The 22453-nt window shown below is 37.0% G+C and overlaps 3 protein-coding genes across 3 annotated transcripts; all 3 read left to right on the top strand.

Moving 5' to 3' along the window:
• Window positions 1–1721: 1721 nt before the first annotated feature.
• LOC110850339 (BTB/POZ domain-containing protein 2) lies at window positions 1722–4184 on the top strand. The gene is made up of 6 exons (XM_022097772.2): window positions 1722–2134; window positions 2212–2343; window positions 2409–2620; window positions 2689–2814; window positions 3260–3420; window positions 3508–4184. The coding sequence occupies exons 1-5, from the start codon at window positions 2054–2056 to the stop codon at window positions 3390–3392; spliced, it is 684 nt and encodes a 227-aa protein (XP_021953464.2). The 5' UTR covers window positions 1722–2053; the 3' UTR covers window positions 3393–3420; window positions 3508–4184.
• Window positions 4185–4895: 711 nt separating this feature from the next.
• Window positions 4896–8521, top strand: LOC110849883 (oxygen-dependent choline dehydrogenase). Its single transcript, XM_022097353.2, has 8 exons — window positions 4896–5123; window positions 5190–5386; window positions 5808–6015; window positions 6090–6215; window positions 6276–6400; window positions 6793–6963; window positions 7024–7489; window positions 8047–8521. The coding sequence occupies exons 1-8, from the start codon at window positions 4967–4969 to the stop codon at window positions 8406–8408; spliced, it is 1812 nt and encodes a 603-aa protein (XP_021953045.1). The 5' UTR covers window positions 4896–4966; the 3' UTR covers window positions 8409–8521.
• A 1786-nt stretch (window positions 8522–10307) lies between these two features.
• On the top strand, window positions 10308–12587 carry LOC118435869. The gene is made up of 5 exons (XM_035852356.1): window positions 10308–10466; window positions 10556–10622; window positions 10695–11985; window positions 12059–12201; window positions 12310–12587. The coding sequence occupies exons 2-5, from the start codon at window positions 10569–10571 to the stop codon at window positions 12421–12423; spliced, it is 1602 nt and encodes a 533-aa protein (XP_035708249.1). The 5' UTR covers window positions 10308–10466; window positions 10556–10568; the 3' UTR covers window positions 12424–12587.
• The last annotated feature ends 9866 nt before the right edge of the window (window positions 12588–22453 follow it).

Here is a 22453-nt window from a genome sequence, read left to right as displayed (position 1 = left end):
ACAAGGTTCTAGTTAGTTTTATTGGAAACCCAGTTAATTTCTGAGAAGAAGACAATTTTTAATTTTCGAAATTTCCTCCCCCAGCATTAATGCAGTGCTGAAAAAGCCGCCTGCAGTCCTCCGCTGAAGCACGCACTGATTCCTGGACAAAGTGTTCCATTCCGTGGTCAAAAATTTTTTCAGGCCCCTATACTTCTATGAGGCTTAGACCACACCTTTGCCCCTAAGTTTGACCACATTTCACATTCCGGGTTTTAAATCCATCAGCGAGGATGACCATTTTAAAGTGGAGAAGAATTCCGGAATTTGTTTTTTAAACACGCTTGGGTCATTTTTTGCACTATAAGCTCGTGCCAAGTCCTGCTGAGAGGTCCCATCGATTCCGTTGAATTGAATTTCACTTAGTGGATGTACCACGGACTCAAAAACATATTTCAAGAAATTTTATCCCCCCACGTTCCCCCCATTTTCGACAAAATGTAGAGGAATTGCCCCAATTTGCTCCCACCTGCGAAAACCATGACAAAACCTGGATAATATGACTTTTTTACCTTTTGTCTGTATTGGGGGATGTCTTTGACCGATTTTGCGTAGATTATGGCATTTTGTTTGTTAAAAAACTCTACCGATGTGAAAATCTCTTCATCTGTAAAAAAAAATCCTCTTCACTTTTTTGGTTCGTACCGCTTGAGGAGAGCCCTTGATTTCTTTAGTAGGGCTTTGTTTGTGGGAATCATCAAGAGGTGTCAAGTACCACATTTCAAAGCCTTAAGCCTAAGGTTCAGTTTGAGTACTCGTTGGAAAATCCGCGTCAACAATGTCAGCTGTGAGGCTATTTTCCGTTGGAATTTCGAGAATTTCTTCGGATTCTGTCCTTCAGCGCCTTCACGATGGGTGTGGTCCTTGTAGGTTTTCCAAAAAATTTTCTTCGACTGTTCTTAGTCGACCCGGTCCCCATGAACATTTCTATACTCCGCTGGGCCAAATTAAAATGCACGTTCGATTCCTGTCACATTTTTAAAATTCGCCATTTCTCTTTCCATTTGTGTAGTGCACAATTATTGCCACCTACTTCCTTTCAATAATTTTCATGCTAATCTGCTTTTCAAGTGGTCAAAAACTGATATGTGTAACTTATGTAAAATCGCACGAGCAATCCAATGCACTTATCAGATTTTCATTATCTCCAACGGTTTTAAAGTTTTTAGCTATTAACACTTAGCCTGCCCCCACTAAGTATTTTTGTATGCCTACCAAAACCTGTTATTATCGGGAGTTGTATTTTAAACAATACAATTACATAACACATTCCGTACCCTTATTTTCCTCACAGGTGACTTTCACAAATCACTGTCAGTGATTCATATTTTTATGTATGTATGCAGAACACCAGGTTCAACGTTGACCACTGGTTATGAGACGACGTTAGACTGAATTCCATGAATTAGTTGTCACTCTGTCAGTTTATGTAATGTATGTTTACATAAACTGAAGGGGAGCATACAATAATGCATTCATAATATGTACATACATACATACATCGTACATACATTGTATGCCCCCTTCAAGATATTTTCATTTCTTTAACTCCACTCTACTCGCGTAAAGTTATACACACTTATTTATTTAAATGCATATACATACATACATACACATATGTATGAACACACTCAAGATATCTTTAGAGTATCCATCTAATGTATGTATGTACATGAAAATGAGATGAACAAAATAAAGGCACCTTTTCCTCCAGAATTTGAAGGCCTTGTTCCTTATGACTCAAAGCACGTTGCATGCATACCCTTTTATTCAACCCTGAGGGTAGTTTACTTATTTTAGACCCGTTCATTGTCCCTTCACTTCTGTAGTTTTTCTATTCTTCATCAGCCTAATAACACTTCTTAACTCGCCAAAAATCAAGATCGTTAATATCGGAATCAAGTTTCTAAATATCTCCTACTATCCTTATTAAAATGGCTAATTTTGTACCTCCTGCTGAACAATCTCCACAATCACAAACTAAATGGGAATATGATGCTCCCTTAAAAAGCGGATGAGCCCTTTGTTCGAATCTCGCGAGTGGACTGACCTAACATTAGTTCTACACGGAGAAAACGATGTCGTCCTTGAAGAGGTGGGTATATTTTGCATGTCGAAACAAATTATGTATGTACATAAATAAGTATAACTCGTGACGTTAATTAATTCCAGGTACCCGTCCACAAACTCATTCTGCAAGCCGGGTCATCCATATTTAATAGAAAAATAACCCCCGAAGTCCTCTCTACCGGAAAGTTGCGAGTGGATAATGTAGATCCCAAAATATTCAAGTTGATGATATCAGTAAGACAAGAAATCTATTTTTCGCGTAACGAAGAATTCATTGACCATGTTTTTTATAATTCAAGTACTTGTACACCGGAAATGCTGCCCCGAGCATATTAGACGCCATTCCGCTGCAAAAGCTGGCGACTGAATATGGCCTCCCATACTTGACACAAATCTGCAAAGATGTCCTACAAGGCGAGGTAACAGAGGACAATGCCCTCGCACTATTTGAAGCAGGAATGGCATTTGCGGACGATGACCTGATCAAATCCTCACTTCAGTTTATTTGCAAGTTAGTCTGTCAATTAAAATTGTTATCTGATTTGAATGTAAAATATTTAATTCCTCTCAAATTTTCAGAAATGCACAAAGAATTTTGAAGAGGAAGGATTTTGCCGAACTCAGGATGGAATGCTTGATTGAAATTATTCAAGAGAATGAACTCCAAGTTGTGAATGAAATGGAAGTTTTCGACGCAGTTTATCGGTAATTAAGTATAAAATCTACCTAATTATATATAGGGCACCAAGTTAATCTTCGCATATTTATCTTGCAAATTTTATGCAGCAAGATAAGTTAGAAAGTTTTGCTAGATTTTGCTGAAAAACGACGCATTTTTTTTCGCAAGTTTACACAGCAAATTGACATGCTTGAAAATATTTGTAAACTCATCCTGCCCATCACCAAAAGGAGATATTACAGAAAAACATGGAAATAACATAAAAATAGGTATTTTTAGAAATAGGCTTGCGAGATTTGAGAGATTTACGAAATCAAATTTTGCGAATCCACTCAGTATACCTACAATTTATTGAGCTTCTCAAATTTGCTAAATGAATTGCGATGCGAAATTATAGGTTTTCGTGAGTGAGTAGGCTCATAATTAAATGCGAGTTTAGGATTGAAATTAATTCATTCATTAATTGAGCAGGTGGGGTGAGGCGGAATGCATCCGGCAAAAGTTGGACATTACGGATAAAAAAGTCTTCCGAAAAATTATATCCAAACCACTGACAAGTGTCCGATTTCCATTAATGGACTCGGAACGTGTGTCGCCCTCCTGATTTGCTTCCTCGTTCCACCAGAGAAACGGTAATTAAAAAAAATATAGTGTTTATTTCGTATTTCACATATACATACATGTGTATAAATTCAACTCAAATTGTAATCTTCTTCTAGAAGTTCCATTCCACACGGGAGGTTTTCATCCTCGCCGAGATCTTGGCTTCTACCGGAGATGGAAAGATCCTTGGCAAATAATTCGGATCAGTTAAGACCCCCCGTTCCTTACTACCCAGACGTGGTGTACCCTCTTCCTCCCAGATTTTCCAATCCCACGGCCACCCCACCTGCTTACGTCAGAAATTCGTACGAACCACTATCCACTTCCGTACCCCCCAACGCACATTTGCAACCCTGGTCGGCTTCACCACAACCACAACCAATGAGACCAAATTTGACGCAGAGACTTGAACAACATCGTCCCATGGGAGATTTCCATTTCTCTTCATTTCATGATCATCGTAACAATTACTTTCAATAGATAAATCATCAATGAATCACGAAATCATAATTTTATGTACTCATTGAATGAACTAAACTGAGGCAAGTTTTCCATTCTTTTACTCATAAAATGTATGACTTTTTTTGGATTATTTTACATAATCCTGGGTGTTATTTATATACATAAATATACACGTGTAAATATGTAGTAGTCAGCCGAAGTATTCTTGCATGCATTTAATTTTACGCATGTACATATTTATTAAATTTTTAGCAGGCTGAAACGAAGGTTTTATTTTAAGCGTAAAAGTTCGAAGTTAAGTATAATAAATACCTATGTACATACATACGTAGTTGCACTTTTGGCTGGAAATGGGGACGCTACAATTTTACAAAAATTTGCATTTTAGTTCTTGGATTGAATTTGATTTCATGTGTGCATACATTAGTAAAAAATAAATAATAATGATTAATTTTAAGTGGAAAATCAGAGCTAAATACGACTCAAAATAACTTTGTATGTACATACTTACATACGCCAATTTGAGAATATGCACATTGCTGCTAAAAATAATTGGAAAATGTAGCAAAGGTTTACAAAGTGGTGGCGGACCTCAATTTAAACCAATCAACGACAAATCATCAATTTTTTACGATTTGACATAAATTTTAATTTTAACTATGAGAATTTTACACACGCAGTTTTGCGAATACTTTAATTAATTTGAAGTTGGTCACATTTTTAAGATTTAGATAACAACTTGTGCTTCCAAGGCACACCAATCTCTAAAAATTTCTTCCATTCCATCATTAACAAACCGGTTAATGTCAACTCTTCTCAACGTCATTCTTATATTTACAGTATCGCTAAATAAATTATGATCACCAGCCGAACTCAACAACCTCGCAATGAGTATAATGACACCCACAACAACTTAACGACTTTTTAATTAATAATATTTCTCCTGTTGCACCTTAATGCACTTTTTCCAGATTTCTTAATGAATCCAATTAGCCCTCCAGCTCTGTATAAATATCCAGGCACAGAGGCTTATTTACATATTTTACCTGCACCACCACAGTTGTTAGGAAGGTATATAAGTACGTACGGTCAGAAATTTAAACTTCTTCGGAAATGTTGACAAATACATTTCTCACGGGTGCAGCCACTATTCAGCTTATCCTCTCTTATTATGCCAACTACTACAACCAAACCGACCTTGCTGCTACATTGGAAGAGATGAAGCCGGATTTTGGACTGCCCAAAATTGAAATTTTTGATTTCGTTATAGGTACAAATAAAAATTAAGAATTTTGAAAAGTACATATGACATGCTAAATTTAAATTATTCTTGCAGTCGGTGGTGGCACGGCGGGATGTTTATTGGCGTCACGACTTTCTGAACGGTACACAGTCCTCCTACTGGAAAGGGGAGGTCCACCCCCACCCCCGACTAAGAATCCGTATTACGGTTATCAGATTGAACAACATCCCGGCTTCAATGATCACTTCTCGTCAACTCCGCAGAAAGGAATTAAGGGGGCGGATGGAGGGGTAAGATGAGACATAATTACGAGTATAGTAACATTATAATTTGGGTAGGTGTATGCACGTCCAATATTTCCTGCGAAAGTTCCCACTGCAAGAAATAGGCGTAAAAAAGTATTCTAACTTGCAAGAAATGCAAGGCGCAAGAAATTAAAGAAACCATCGCTATATTTCATAGGACGCGTCGCTAGATGGCGCATATTCGCTTCACTTTCTTGCACCATGAATTATTGCATTTCTTGTTTTGTAGTGCAAGAAATGTAGCAAAACCACAAAAAACTAAACACACCACTAATTAAAACTTGCATAACTTTCGAAATTTACTATTTCAGCTAAAACCGTTTTTTTGTAAAATTGCATGCCTTATCGAAATTTTGTACGATTTTTTGTACGATTAAAGAACTCCCGACATTTGAAACCGTTACAGTTAAATAACGTCACCACGGGGCGCATGCTTGGCGGATCTGGCTCCCATAACGGCAATATTTACAACCGAGGTTCCCCCCACGATTACGACAATTACGCCAAACTCTTCAACGACGAGAGTTGGAAGTACGAAAACATTCTGAAGTATTACAAGCGGTTTGAGTCCTTTGGAGGAATTGTTTTTGGAGATCAGAATATTACGCGGAGTGGTAAATGCATCAGTGAATTTTTAAGGAACAAGTTTATGAAAACATTTTGAGAAATAATTACCGTAAAAATTTAGACTATTTTGGTCAAAGTGGTCCAATCCATGTGGAAACTAACCTTCCACCAATTCTGCCCACGTGGTTTCAAGCAGGGATTGAACTCGGGTATAAGGTTCAAGATCCTAACGCATTGCAGGAAGAATGTAAGAAAATATATTTCTTAAAGAATTTTCCACCCAGTTTAATAATTTCTCACCCAACAGCGTTCACCCCGATGGTTAAATCTGCCAAGAATGGGAGGAGATCGAGCACTTACACCGGCTACTTGAAAAAAATCATGGGGACCAGATCCAACTTGAGGGTTCTCATGTACTCTGATGTCGACGAGGTTAAGAAATAGTTACAATTTAAAACACTGCACAATTGACGAGTTCACATTGCACACTCGTACTTAGAAATGCAGTATTAAAATAACACCAAGCGGTGTTCATACATGGCTCTACCAATGAGGTTTATTGATACCGCGTAGTAATAGTCTGGTATTAAAGTTTTTCTACATTGGTGGCAAATTTTGAAGGACCGGTATAATTTTAATACCAAGCGGTAGCAACTTTAATACCGAGAAATCAATACCTGCGTGACTATACCAGATTTCTGGCAATGTAGCAAGATTTTGTTTTGACAAACTTGAAATATTTAAACCTGTGTGCCTCACCAAAAATCTGGGTTAACATGACTTCCTCGTTAGTTCATCTCATGCATATTTTAATTTGACGATAGGTGCTCATCAACGAGAACAAAACGGCGTACGGAGTAGTCTACAAGCGTCACGGAATGCCCCAAATAGCCCACGCCTCAAAAGAAGTGATCCTGTCCCCGTCCACTTTCACCACGCCGATTATCCTTATTAAGAGCGGCGTCGGGCCGAAAGATGTCCTCCTTAAAGCGAAAGTAATTATATGATTATCCAAAATCTCATCTTACCCAGTAAAAAATTATGTAATTTCCCAGATTCCCGTGAAACACCATCTTCCCGGCGTCGGCAAAAACCTGCGCGACCATGCCGGCGTATTTCTCGAATTTACCGCCACCAATTCGTCCGACGAGCTTCTTCCCGTCGTTTCCGAAACCGGGTTGGAAAAAGAACTCTTAAAATTCCAAAGCGTCGAAAGTTCTGGTTTCTACTCGCGGAACGATCTTGGCCATGCGCAGGCCTTTTTCGTCTCCCAAGTCGCAAAGAAGCGTGGTCAAACGGGGTGGCCAGATATTCAAGTCGTGTTCAAACAGACGGCCCGCGTCGGCAAAAAGTCCCCCCAAAGGGTTACCATGCATGTAATTGTGAACCGGCTCGAATCCCAGGGCGAAGTCATTTTCGATACTGACAAGTACTTGCAAGGCGTTCGGGATGCGGTCGAATTGGCGAAAATTGACTATAACTTGTTAACTGATGAGGAGGACAGGCTCGTTTTGATGGAAGGTAATAAAAAATTAATTGGCTAACAAATTGAGCTAATTCGCTCAACTTTTGGTAATTCGGTAAACATTGCTTAGAAGCTTAGAAGCATTTACGTAAAAAAATGACCCCCTTTATATCTTTAAGGTGTTCGTAACCATGTAATTTATAAGGTTGCGAATATCCTTTGTAAGTGACTTATCGAATTCCTGTCCCACCTAAACTACTTATTTTTCTCTTTATGATTCACTAGTAAATTACATGGACACGATATTTATAGACAAGAGAAAAGTTACAAGAAATGATCTTCCGTAGAATACAAAAATTTATAGAGGCAGACCCGGCCGAGGAACGGAGGTACCGTTTACACAAAAGGTGTATTAACGGGGGTCCGGATTCGAGTCTGGGGAGGCCCATATATTTTTGCAATTTTTTAGTGACATGTCCATAACGAGTCACCTTATTTGCATATTTAAAGACATACCTAAGTATGCAAACCCGTCAGATTTAAGCAAATGAGGTATAGATTGCATACAAAAATCAGAGTCAATGAGTAACCTCGTTTAAATATTTCATTTCAGCTATCAACCACACCCTCAAAATCATGGAGGAGACCACCCCCATGCGAGCTTTGGGGATGAATTTTACCCAAGCGATTCCCTCCGTTTGTCAAACATTTCCATATCGGTCACCCGAATTCTGGACGTGTTACATGCAACAGATGGCCGGAAGTTGGTGGCATCAATCCGGAACATGTAAAATGGGACAAAAAAGTGACGAGTTTGCCGTCGTCGATTCAAAATTTAGGGTTTTCGGAATTAATAAATTGAGAGTGGTGGACGCATCCATTTATCCCGTTACCTTAAACGCCAACATCAACGCTGCCACGATTATGATTGCGGAAAAGGCAGCAGAAGATTTATTCAACGAGTACGCATCTTAAATGAGTTTGAAACAAAAATTCTATTAGAAAAAATGATACTCGGGAATTTAATAGCTGGACAAATTTACTGAAGAAGAGAAGTTATAAAACCAATAAAAAATATTTACAAATTAGACGGAAGAAATATATATTTATTTTTTCAAACTGAATTATTTTTCATATTGAAGGCAAAAAAGTAGTTCAATGGGCAACATTCAACAGTGTATACATTCAACTTTTTCAAAACGTTATCAATATTTTTCTCTCGAAATGCGACTATATAAAAAGTCATAAATAATTATGCAAGTCCGAAATAATTATGCAAATGCAAATCTATGCAATGTCAAAATATAACTAATTTTCTGCATGAAAACCCATATGTATTGATTTAACAAAATGTACATAGTACTCGCTAAAGTGATGTTATAAGATTTCCCGGGTAAATTAAGCAGGCAAGACAATTTTTTAGAAAGTTCTACAATTTTTTATTGAAATCTCCATGCAATTGTCCGTTAGAAACCATGTTTCGAAAACTTTTGTGACCCAAGGTGCCGAAATGGCAGATAGGCAAACATGGCGTGTTTAAATTTTTCAGCAACATTTGAGCGAATAAAAAAGTTCGACATTTTCTAATTGCTCGACAAAAATCGGAATTAATTGGAAGGTGGTCGACCGTACCATAAAATGATGCATTGACCCTGTCAGTGTCGACAACCGAGAAAGAAGTGAAAGGGAACGATTACAAAGGTCACCAAAATTCACCAAGGCGCGAAAAAACTGGATTCGCCAAAATCCATGCCGAGCCCTAAGAAAATTTACCTCGCAAATGAACGGATCAAGTAAGACAAAGTCCCGGGCCCTTAAACTAAACCTTAGACTTATGTCTTCAAGACATGAGGAGAAACACTTCCTAACTACACGCCAGGTAAAAAGGGACCCATCAGAACCCTGGCGCTGATCATGTGGTACGCGGTTGAAAAATCGAAACAGATATTTTAAAAAATGAGCCCACCTTTATGGGTGAGGTCAAATAAAATAGCAAAAATGCCGTCTTTGCACCCCACCAGTCTAGGCTATTCATAAAAATTTCAAAAATTTTGATGGGACCCACCATCCTACTTTTATGATTTTTTTATTGGGCTTAAATCGGATTGGGTCGAAAACGTGATTTTTCTTACAAAGGGGGTGAAATTGCGACTCAGAAATTGTTTTTTCATGTTATCGAGCGAATTGTGTGACTAATGAACCTATACCTATTCAAAAATAGCGTCCTGACATCCAAGCAGGGTTCAGATCCTTTTCACGAGGCCAAGATAGTAATTGGGTGGTTAAAATCCTAAATTCGTGACGCCAATTCCGTCCAAGAAAAAAATTCACTGTTGCCGAACCTAAACCTGCAGGACTATGACATATTTTTCTAACTTTAGCTGGATGTACGTGCTGAACTTCACACAAGTTTCGAATCCATAAAAAATTCTGTCGACAGGATATGGGGCCAATCTCCCCTGGAACGCATGCGTACTCCGATCGAGTGGTGGAAACGAAGACGCCGGGCTCGCCTAGCCTTACAAGACTGACATTTTAAAAAGTGAATAGTGTTTCTTATATAGAATTTCACTGGCTTTTCAGTGATGTAATTAGTTTTTCGAAATTCGATAAACTGGTTTCGCTACAGTGAGTTTTATAACAGAACTTTTGCGAGTACTATGTATGTATATATGTATTTACTATTTGCACAAACACATCAGATTAAGTACATCACAAAATGCATGCCAATTATAGTATGGCTAATGCTATAATTAATTTTAGCTAATCAATGAATATAAACTATATTTATAATTCTTGAATTTTGCATATTATGCACAGTCCCAAAGGAATAATCATTAAGTGAAGACGACGCGGCAAATTAGAAGCCATTGATTCGCATACACGACATCTGTTCTGGAAAAGAAAAATTTTTGAATATTAATTAAAAAGAAAGACTAAACACTTGGTTAATTGCTTTTGCCTTCTATAAATTAATTGACATTACTCAAATCAGAACACGGATTAACAGTTAATCATTAACTTCAAACATTAGTAAGTCGCCATAAAATATTCGGGTATTTTAATTTGTAATTTGCAAAATCCAAAATCCAAATGTATACCTCTCAAATTCTTCAAAATAGGAAAATTCCTGACATGGAATCTCAAGGGAAACAAACCGCAGTAGAGATCGCACTAAATAATCCGATGGTTTGCCAAATAACTGTATAATAATTTTGGTAATTACGAATTTAAAAGTACAAATACTTTGCAAACTTTCAGATTTTAACAGAAATATTGCAACGGAGGTCCACCCCATTGAAAGATTGTCGACTAGTTTGTCACTTTTGGAACGACATGGTCCTCAACCTCCCAAATACGAGACTCGCGTTACGACCGGTGAAGAAGGACAAAAACAGACATATTTTAAACGATCCGTTTCCCTTCTTCGCGACATGTTTCGCATTGGATGATCGACTGGCGAAACAGATCAGCGCCACGTGTTCCACGGATTTGGCCGACCCCACCCGATGCATTGACTCCTTTGCCACCACACTCATGCACACATGTGACAAATTTAGCGACCTCGTCCAAATTTTGGAGATTTCGGTCGACTATGAAGAATGTCTAAAGACAGTGTATCAAGTTTTGAGAAATTGTTGCCCAAATTTGAAGCAGTTGCGAATTGGATTTACTTTTAGCCCATATAGGAGGAAAAGGAGTCGCGGGTGCGAAATTCTGCCGGAACCGCTGCCTGAACCAAAATCAAATTTGACCTTGTTGGCAGTCAGTTCGAACCGGGTGACCCCATTTCTCACCAATCTGATTAAGGTGATTGTCGCTGCCTCGCCGAACTTGAGGAATGTCACTCTTCCGTGGGGATTCTTTCCAGATTTTGCAAATTCTAAGCGTCTCGACACATTACTGATCGTATTAGATGGCCCTCAAATAATTGATATCGCCCGAGAAGACGGCAACCTGTCGGAACTCTCACGAATATTGGCTCAAGTCGGTGATCAACTGGTCAGGTTGACTTTCTGTGATTACTTAAGGAAGGAAGATGTACTCCTAATAGATTTTGGGAACTTGAATCCAACCGGATTCCGATTGCCGACAAGAAAGATGTTGAAATTAAAAAAGTTTAGGAACCAGATGGCTGACATTTTTCAGTGCGACGATCTCTTGCGGAATATCGAAAGTCTGCCCGTCCTGGAAACGTTGGTAATTGGAAAGGTGTCGATAAAGTCGAACTGTGTGGATGAAATTTTGCGAAACATTTTTCACTCGGGCAAGATTTTCCAAACCATGAAGAACTTGAAGATTTTCGAGATGCATGAACCCACACTTTTGGATGGACTGAAGACAGCTTTTCCCAACTTGGAGAGCTTGGAGGTGAAAACGTTTAGCAGGACGGATTTCCGCGGAGACGTGAGTCGGATGGAGTTGAGCGTGGTACTCGACGCATTTGGGCGATGGGAGGGTTTAAAACGCTTGCTTTTGAGGGTGACGGTATTTCCAGACAAACTGGTTAATGTGATCCGGGCTCTGTTGGAGGGCAAAGAATTGTATAAAGGCGAGTGTAAAGTATTCCATTATGAGAAAGTTTCTGAACATATTTTAACCAATTTTTATGTAAACTTTTTCAGAGCTTAAAATGTTTGAAACTGGAATTTTGAAATTTGAAAACAATGTTACGAGACACGAGCTGACAACGGAGGAGATGGATCTGTTTAAACAATTGCTCTTGGCGATGAATAGAATGAACAAGGTTATCATTCACAATCTTCCCGTAAGTTGTTTCACTGTGTATGATTTAATTCGTTAGTAACGAATCGTTACTATTGATTAATCTTGTTGGTAAATATGATTTACATAATTTGATTGATTTTGCTTCCAGTTGGGTGAAGAATCTCTAAAAACTATATCAGATTTTATGGTGTCAAACAAATTGGCCGTGCCAAAGTTTAGGATATCTAAAGGGGGATCGACGAGGTTTGGAATAGGAATTTGATTTTCTGCTCAGAATCGACGAAACTAGGGATTTTGGTTTATATGGATTATCATTATCAAAATTTATGGCTTTGTGAGGTTTACGCAAATATGTGGGTGTGTTTATGGATAAATTTTTTGTATGTTCAAAGTTGGTACATAAATCTGACTCTTTATAAAAATATATTTTTTACAGATTGTATTATTTTCATTATATTAGTTCGCTGTTTATCGCCTCATGACAGATAAAAACACCCTACAAATTTATAACTTGCTTTATTCTATCCAGAGTTCTAGAAATGTCACTGTCCTGTAAGACGTGCATGTAGTTTTACAGATTGAAGGGCATAATTTTCTAAAAAAAAGGTCACTGATGGCCGCTAACTAAAAATGACCCAGGTTTTAAAGTCACCTCTGATTTGATCTTAAATGTTTCCGTGATGCCGATGTCACTGAAGAAACTAGTGGTTCTCAAAATTCCCAAGTTATTTCGGTAGTAGACTAGAGAGATGAATGCGAATCGTTTAATATTAATTAAATAGTTAAGTGCATTATCTGCATTTTAAATAAATCCATATGTACATATGCACGAAGAGACTATGTATGTATGTATGTATGTATGTATCTACAACTAAATATGTAATCTAAGTTCGAATTTCTCCGTCATTCCATTAGTAATTTCGTGTGGCAATTACACGTGCAATTATCTCTTTATGTATGTATGTACATATGCTTGCACAGTTGACAGTACCGTTCACTTTTAATTATTTGTCTATTAAGAGGGACTACCAGTAAACAAACGGTCTGAACTGAACAACGAAATTTCATGACAGTCAGGTTTATCTTTACCACCTTTACCAGTATTTACTTCCTTGCATCCATACCGAATGCTCAGCAAAACTACCTATTCAATATCCATTTATCTAATTTCTATTTCGATTGCCAATAAATTAAATTGCGCAATAAAACTAAAATTGAATCAATTTGGTAAAACGAAACCAAATATACATATTCCAATTATTTGTACTTATGTATATACTTATTTACAAGACTAGGTTTTTAGTACAAGTTTGTAATTAAATACGTATTTGCTAAAACCCTCATCCTCGAACTAACATATCCTCCGACATATGCACTAGTAAAATTGTACTTGTTTCAACTAGAGTCATGTTTTCTAAAGAGATTTTCGAAATAGTGTCACGTCCAATAAAATTTCTCGAGTGGACAAAAGTGTTCCCGTTTTCATGGGACGAGAAAAGAAATAATTTGATACTGACAGCTTCACGGGTTTACTCGTTCTGTTCCTATGTCTACTTTGTCCATTACGCGCTTCTCATTTGGTATTTGCTGGACAAACTTGGACAAGAACTCCGGAACGAATCTAGTGTTTTGCACGTGATGGAAATTTTCTGGCTGGCCTTTCTCCCAGGCGGATACTACTTATGTAGCGACGCTTTGGTCGGACTGTTCTTGAAGAGGGGCAAAATGGTCACGTTTTTCAGATGGATCACACAATTCGACAAAGTTTTACTTCGTACGCGTTTAAATGTTGATAAAATAAGAGCGATTTAAGTTAATTTTAATTATCAACTTTGTACCTTTCACTTTTTCTATGCTTTTTTTGTAGACATACAAGGACCACACTATTTAAACCGGAAGTGGTTTCATGAACGCTTGGCGATGTTAATTATCCAGGCAGGAATCTGGTCTACCATCACGGCGGATATATTATGGATCCTTGTATACACTTTGAAACCTCGGTCAGCCCAGTACCCGTATAGCGATTGGTCAAACGAGGGGAAGCCATGTATCTTAAATGTCATTGCATTCCTGGCTTTCTGGGCGTTTGAATTTTTTACTAAAACTGTCAATATTTCGGCGTATTTTTTCTCCCACACGTGGTTTTTGCTGTCCATTACGTATTTGATTGTTGGGATGGGAACAGTCAGGTATTTAATTAATAGGCAGTTATTTAGTAAACCTACGTCTTTAAGACCGTCACTTTCATTGTCTTTCAAGTTTGGTCAAAATTTCCGGAGACAATATGAAAATGCTCAGATTACTCTCAAGTGATTTCAAAATCGGCTCCGGAAATTTTGATACAACTCGAGAGATAAGGAGAGTTACGGAAATTTTCACATGTTTTTTAACACCTCGGTTACATGATGAAGACCGAATTTATTTTAATTCCAGCAAGTCAACTGATTCTCTACGTCACAAATTGTCCAATTACCGAGGACTATATTTGATCAACGTTTTATACAATGAATGCTATCATGCGACCCTTCTTCCCTGCAGATACTTGCTAAATGCATTTGGAATTATTTCATCAGGATTTATACTGACACGTTTCCAAGCCAAAATCTCATTTCCCGATCAAGTCTTGTGTTTAACGACGTTTGTTGCCATGTTGGCCGCACCACTGGTCTACTTGCACATTTCTGGAATGGTGCTGGCTAAAAGTATCGCACTTTGCGGAAAGTTGGGCAGATTTTCGGGTGAAAGATGTACTCGAAAGGAGATGCAAGTATTGCGAAGAGATGCAAGATCGATTCAGCCGTTCGGAATACGGGTCGGGTCAATTAAATCGACCAGTTATGCGGCATTGAGTGCATTCCTGATTCAGACTACTAGTTTATTTACAACTGTATTGGTTACATTTCCACAAAAGGGATAATTTTAGAGTACGGATATAACAAATTTAGTGCAATTTGTAAGCCAATTAAATACCTTCTACACCAAATACAATTGCTGTTTGCTTTTATAATCCTAAGTGAATGTAGCTAATATGTATCCATGGGGAACTCCACTCTACGTAGCTGCCGAAATTAAGCGTCGTATGTGTTTGTTAAATTATAAGAAACGAGATAAGTTAACGCATAATGACGAATTATTCCTCAGAAAAATGTTGATACATTTGTAGTGATTTTGATGTGGAAATCAAAATTCAAAAAAGGAAGTATTTGACAGAATCGTGCCATGTTACACTGTTACATACGTGTGTAAATATGTAAATACATACATATGTAAGTAGGTATTTGTGTAATATATGAAGCCCTTAATTTGGGTATCTGTGTACGGAGAATTGAGTCTACTCCCACTCCTTGTAATTACCATATTGGTGTATGTACATATGTAAGTATGTATGTATGTACATACTGACATGTAAATATACTATGCATACCTAGGTAAATTATTGCACCACGAATACCACAATACCAAAGTCTTTTGAGTTACGAAAGTATATCATGCATGCGAATACCTGTGATGGACCAAAGTCAATAAAATATAACTTCATTCTTACCGAATTAAGCAAGTTTAATGACGTTTTTGATTAATCAAGTCATATTTCTCAAATAGTATTGACTTGAAAAACTTGAAAATGGGCCATCAAATTTTTATGCGGCAGGTTTTGGTCATAACTTATGAAACGTTTCATTAGCTTATTCAAAATGGTTTATAAAAGCAATTATGACTTATTGAGTTAATATCCTCAATTTTGGTTTGGGCTACAAAAATGTTATCATTCTTTAGGCAACTCTTTAATTGATCATATTACATACGAAAATATACATTTCAATCCTAAATCGAAGCACACCAGTAAAACTTGCTCCCCTCAATTATTTCGCCTCTGTTTTTCATGTTTCTGCAGAGAAATTTTTAAAATCAGGTCAGAAATGTACTCCAAAATTGGCCTACGATTGATCCGCATCTCTTTCCTCCCATCTGCTCTTTTAGCAACTAATAGTATTCGATTTAATCCTAAAACCAAGACGTTTTACACTACGCAATTCTCCTCCAGAAAACTATTACTTGGTTCAACCCTTTTAATTTGCTTCGCCGTCTTCGTATTCTGGCGAACAATTCAAATATTTTTGTGGCGAGGGGGAAAATCAAATCCATATTTTCATATTTGCTACGCGTTCTCATTCACGTTTCTGATAGGTTCAAGCTCGTTAATATATTTGAATGTGTATCAGAAGAGCATCTGCCAAGTTCAGACTCAAATGGTGCGATATTGCTGTCAGTTTGAAGGTGATTAACTTTCCTGAGTCCGATTATGAAATTTTAAAAAATATATTTTTTCAGTGTTTAGTTTCTTGATAGTTTGCTACATTTCTTGCACTGCAAACAGATTACGCAAGAAATGCGGGGTGCAGGAAACTGCAAGAAAGTGCAAGAAATATGCGCCATCTAGCGACAAAGCGGAAAGTAGTTTCTTGCGCCTTGCATTTCTTGCCGGTCAAAATACCCGTAAAACACCATTTTCTTGCGGTTATATGTTTCACAAATGTTTATTTTCACCCGAAATACATGTTTCCATTTGTTTAACAGACCTTTGGATGAGGAACTACGACCCGAGGAGATCCTTAACGGGAGCGTTACTTGATGGCCTGCTCTTGTCTAGCATAATATCCTTTTCAGTTATCCCGTTGGGGAGCATTTTTCACTACTTCGTTTATCCGGAAACGCCGATCTACTTCACGACCGTGCTCCCCGCCATGGAGGACCTTGACATTTACATTCAGTGGAGTCAGGCAATTTTTGTGATTTATTACTGCTACGCATTCTGGCAACATTCCATGATCATTTGTATTCTTGGATTTCTTTATGTATGTAAGTTTTTAGGGTATCAGGTGAATGCAAATGGCATTTAAATGTGAAACTATGCGGGTATTCGTTACAAATCGGCTTCGTTAGTACCGTTCGAAAAAAATTCACAAGTTCGCAAAAAAATTGGCTTGATAATTAGATAATTTGAGAACTTGTGCATTTCCAAAGCCAATAAGTATGTAGTTCACAATTTTTTGTTCAAAATTACATTGTAATGCGAATATGAATACCCCATTTGCCATTTCGATAGTTAGTTGTGGCTTAATTAGCATATTTTTTTGTCGCCTAGTTTCAATTCTACCCCTTCTGCATTGTGAGTTTCGTGTGGGTGCAAAGAATCAGAAGTCGTCCCAACATTTGAGGTCAGGGCGGGTACTTCCGTTCGAGTACAGGTAACGATATACTTTTGACTAAATTATGAGTGACGCATTGTAAATTAGTATAAGATAGAACTTCAGCGATATACATATGTATGTACTAATTGACAATTAATGCCTTATTAAGTATGTATGAAAGCAAAGAATTGCAAAATTTATGCAAATTGCCCTGTATTTTTTGTCAGATGTTTGGAAATTATGCATAAGCAGTTCGCCGGAATAACTGGCTGGCTAATAAATATGCTTCAGACTTGCCTAGGACAGTTTATCCTCTTCGCTAATGTATCCCTTATCATGTACAGAAACATGCTGGAAGGTCACATCAAGGTAAATACTAAATAGGTTAATTTGCAATATTGCAAATTTACCTGCCTAATCAATCCGTAGTCGTCCATATTAATACAATTTTCGGAAATTGGTTCCTGCTTTTCAGCTCCTTCTCCTTGTTTGGTCGATCATTGTTCAAATCGTGTGGATCTTATTTCTCGAGATGGCCGGCAGATTCCATACACACGCCAAGAGGACGGTTTCCTCTTGGAAACAAATGAAATTTAGGACTCCACAGGAGAAAGCGTATATGTCGAAATTTAGGAAATCTTGTCGACCCCTACAGATCGGGTGTGAAGGAATGTTCATTATTAAGAGATTAACGGTGCTAAAATTTATGAGGGCTGTTATTAAAGGAACGTTCAGAGCGGTTTTGACACTTGGCAAGAGAAAGTGAACATCCAGTATAATTTTTATTTTTTATTTTTATTTTTATAAAAAAACTAGAAGTGTATTAGTTCCGCCGTTACCACGGTAATGACGTGGAGTGTGTATTTATTGTGTAAAGTATGTATACACACATTTGTATTTACCTAGTATGTACTTAGCTAGTTCTCAATTATATAAGTAATACGTATTTCACCTAGGTTACCTAATTATTTAACAGCTTATGGCAGAAATTTGTGCTGATAAAATGAGCCAATAAACGACAATTGATGAGCAAAGTATTTTAAAATTTCGCTAACTTAGTAAATAGATATAAATAACCACGTATGTATGTACCATATATAAACAATATTTTTATTTGCTATTTTTATTTTTTGCAAACAAAACGCAATATAAAGTTCATATTCTAGAAATTTTGTCATAGAACTTTTGATTAGAATAATAATCCATACGTAAAAGGTATAAAAGAAAATTCTAGCTAAACCCAGCATACACACATACAAACGAGTATCTACCTAGAGTAGGTACATAGATATACGAACATTAAATACATACACGAGTACGAATTGAAATAATGGCTAGAAATTATGAATTATATACAGGTATTTTGTACTGAATAAGTTATTCATTTCACATTTTAAAAATTACTACAAATTATTCTAATACATACATTCATAAATATCTACGGTTGACGGTGGAAAGTTACCAACACGAAGAGCATCATCACAGATTTTTAAAAATGCGCATGCAAATCAGTTATTAAGCTTAAATTACCAATTCGTAGTTAGGTACATACATGATGTATGTACCGATAAGTGATATCATCGCTTATCGGTCGCTTTGCCCACTAATTTTATTCATTTTACTTTCCCAAGGGTTAGCACTGCTCTAAAAGTTCCCTTAATCACTGCCCTCATAAACTTGAGCACCGTCAACCGCTTAATCGCAAAGACTCCTTGTTTTTCAATTTTCAAGGGGTGACACCCCTTCCTAAACTTGGACATGTACCTTTTCTCCTGCGAGTTTCGAAACTTCATCTTCTTCCAAGATCCAATCATTTTCTTGGCACCGGACTCAAATCTGCCGAACAATTCCAGGCAAAAGACCCACACAGTTTGTGCCACCATTGACCAAATGAGAAGGATGAGCTGCAATTGTTTTTGTAGATTTACAATGTTGGGCTTACATACGTACTTACATATACTAAATTTCAATTGACTTACAATGACATGAATTTCCAACATGTTTCTCTTCAAGACCAAGGTCACATTGGCGAACAAAATTAGTTGACCTAGAGCAACATGCAGTCCTAGTAATGTATTGCCCGTCACGTTCATAAATTGACGATGAATTAGTTCCAGGCATCTAATCATAAATAATTTATTAATTGGTATTTACAAATCAAAATGGATTTAAATCTCTCAGGATCCTCAGATGTTTTAAAATCCTAAATATCCTTAAACTGCAATGCATTCATAGATATTACAGGCGATGCTTATGTATGTACATACATATGCACGTGACAAGTTTTTTTTAATGGCAAATAAGATATATTTAAGGTCCGAACTGTGCAAACTCTGTAATTACACGGTTCACAAAATTGCGACCAAATTTCCTAATGCATATGTACATACACATGTATGTATTTGCCCACCTGTATTCCGTCGGAAGGGTCCAAGCAGTATGAAGCGATTCAGAACATTTTTGATTCTTTGAACCAATCCGAAATTCGGTATTTATCAAGGGCAAGGCGGATACTGGCACAAAATATGGGTTAAAAAATGAATGTCTATCTAAAATAATGGCATATCATAAGATTAACTTACAAAGGTACATCAACACCAAGGCAGTAATTGCTAGTAAGGTTTGCCACAAGGAGTAGGCATAGTACGCGACGAAGATGGCATACGACCAGTAAATGACGGTGTTATGACGAAATGCAGGTGGGAATATGGTCGGGAGAAAGATCGGGGTCTCCGGGTAGACCAAATAGTGCAGGACGGACACCAAGGGTGCCGTAGAAAATGAGACGATTGTTAACAAAAGCAATGTGTCCAATCCAGTCCCTGTCAGAGATTTGCTTGGGTTGTAATTTCGCATCCATCGGCCTAACAAATAGGTAGATTAATTGGTCTAATTTGGTATAATTTGGTTAAATGCAGGTTACAATGGGCACGCATTACTATGTTTAGCCCAGATTGTTTTTTGTCCATCTCAGTTTTAGAGGCCAACCATTTAGAAAGAACATTTAGTACGACAGGATTTTCAGGCGGAATCTGTGCTTTGCGAAAAATGCAGCGTTTTACGGCGTTCATAACTCCCTGAATTTTGCGCTTCTGCGTAAGTGCCACACTAAATATTGCTTATTTAGGGTTATTCTCTCAAATTGATATGGCAAAAAAATAATGAGGGCTGAATGTGGTTTGTCTTCCCATTGTTAGTATTTATATATATAGATTTGTTTAGAGGTATAAATACTTTAAACTTTTTGCAACGTAAGAACTACCCTTGGAAATGCGTAAGTTCACAAATAAGTTTTCGAACCAATTTTCTTAAAACATTTTGCAAGCTTATTCGATTTCTTTCGATTTCTGCTAATATTGCGAACTCGTGAATGACGTGAATAACTACCTTCGTTATGAAATAGTCGTAAATGCTTGCCGATATCTACATATGTAACCCAGTAAACTGTGTATGTTTTGGAAAATTATTTCACAGACGCCATTTATTTAACTGATGAATAAATACAGCAAAATCCGTAAATTTGCAACCTGATTGTAGTCTGTCAAGTATTTAATAATCTTTCGAAGACTTAATCAGTTTGCAGGGTTACCACATTATTTGCATAAACAACCAACCTTCGAAATCCGTACAATATCGCACCAATCTACTCGCCCCTTGACAGATGTCGCCCTGATACACAAGGATCATGACGAGAAAATCGCAACAAATTGCGCTCGCGAAGGTAAAAATGTATGAAATGTGAAAATACTCATTTGAATTTCCCCCCTTCCACAAAAATATTTCCAACGTCCTCCACAAAAAGAAGAGTCCCAAAAAAAACATGAGAATCGTGACAAGAATCAATTTCACTCTTGATAATTTTGTCGTGTAAAACGTTCTACTTTTGGGATTGAAGTAGACGCTATTCGTTCCCAGTAGTGTGGCTGGGTGGAGAGCCAGGCGGACCAGGTTTAGGCCAAATTTCGAGTACATTTTAAAGAAATTAGTGTTTTAGGGACACAATTCTTTAAAACAGTACGAATTTGTGGCAGAATAAATACTTATGATGCCAATAATGTAGCAGAAGCGATGTGCTGACAATCATTTAAATACCAAACGCGAAAATTGGACAGGCAGGAAGATTAACGACGGACAAATCGACTGACATATTTTAGTCTAAAATATTGCAGGCAATTTGTCGGTATGCAGGATAACTTCAGTTCCATTTTCTATATAATTGTAGGTTATTACTCTACATATGTATGTAGTGAGATACGGAGTTTAGACTGCCTATGTAAGCCATGCAAATTAGAAAATAACTCATTTTCTAATTTGCATAATTCTAAGTGCTTATTTTAAATAAGTATCCTTCCCTATAACAAAAAATAATTTCTGGTGAAGCTGCTAATTTGTCACTTGTATAAAGTCAAATGCAAGCTATGTATGTGTATAATTTTCACTGGTTTGAATTTCTGGTAAACTTTTTATTCCTGTAATGCGGCTTGATTACAAATAATAAGTACAAATTTGGTAGCATATATGTACCTACATACATATGTAAATATCTAATGTTCATTAGTTATTGATGAAATATTAAATTTTTTAAAAAGAAATTCATATGTGTAGCACATAAATGTACTCCTTTGTCCCCGCAAAATGTCACATATTCTAGAACACTTGAGAAAATGTGTTTGATCGCTTTGAAATATGAATGACAAACTTTGACCTGAACTAATTGCATGCGAGATTGGCAATCATATAAGAGTTTCTTCTCCATCTGAAACTGTACTTTTCAAACTATTTAGTTCAGCATATAGACAAATATGTATGTACACTCCACGCGGTTGACGGTAGAACAGTGGAGAAAATTTTGTAATGTAGAGAAATATTTAGTTTTGTATCAGGAATTAAAATTGTTTTGAATCGTTTGAATCAGGAGATCTACATATACCAACAGATGGAAATGGCACATGACAGTACGTGTGCATATCGTATTGCATTCAAAACTTCTTGGAATTTATTTTTAAATAAGATTCGAATTAAATTTCTACCATGGCTTACGTTACAATAAGTTTAAGTATTTTGAATTTATCCATTCTTTCATTTTATAAATATTTATCAGAA

This window comes from Folsomia candida, unplaced genomic scaffold (genome assembly GCF_002217175.1).
Source record: "Folsomia candida strain VU population unplaced genomic scaffold, ASM221717v1 Fcan01_Sc005, whole genome shotgun sequence".
Classification (NCBI taxonomy): domain Eukaryota; kingdom Metazoa; phylum Arthropoda; class Collembola; order Entomobryomorpha; family Isotomidae; genus Folsomia; species Folsomia candida.
This window is presented reverse-complemented; position numbering and strand designations above follow the sequence as displayed.

Bases quoted from the DNA above. Each gene is read 5' to 3' on its own strand.
- LOC110850339 (XM_022097772.2), top strand. From the start codon at position 2,054: ATGAGCCCTTTGTTCGAATCTCGCGAGTGGACTGACCTAACATTAGTT. The intron at 2,344-2,408 runs GTAAGACAAGAA...TTATAATTCAAG, and splicing joins TATTCAAGTTGATGATATCA to TACTTGTACACCGGAAATGC. The intron at 2,815-3,259 runs GTAATTAAGTAT...TTAATTGAGCAG, and splicing joins GTTTTCGACGCAGTTTATCG to GTGGGGTGAGGCGGAATGCA.
- LOC110849883 (XM_022097353.2), top strand. From the start codon at position 4,967: ATGTTGACAAATACATTTCTCACGGGTGCAGCCACTATTCAGCTTATC. The intron at 5,387-5,807 runs GTAAGATGAGAC...AAACCGTTACAG, and splicing joins TTAAGGGGGCGGATGGAGGG to TTAAATAACGTCACCACGGG. The intron at 7,490-8,046 runs GTAATAAAAAAT...ATTTCATTTCAG, and splicing joins CAGGCTCGTTTTGATGGAAG to CTATCAACCACACCCTCAAA.
- LOC118435869 (XM_035852356.1), top strand. From the start codon at position 10,569: ATGGAATCTCAAGGGAAACAAACCGCAGTAGAGATCGCACTAAATAAT. The intron at 10,623-10,694 runs GTTTGCCAAATA...GCAAACTTTCAG, and splicing joins TCGCACTAAATAATCCGATG to ATTTTAACAGAAATATTGCA. The intron at 12,202-12,309 runs GTAAGTTGTTTC...TTTTGCTTCCAG, and splicing joins TTATCATTCACAATCTTCCC to TTGGGTGAAGAATCTCTAAA.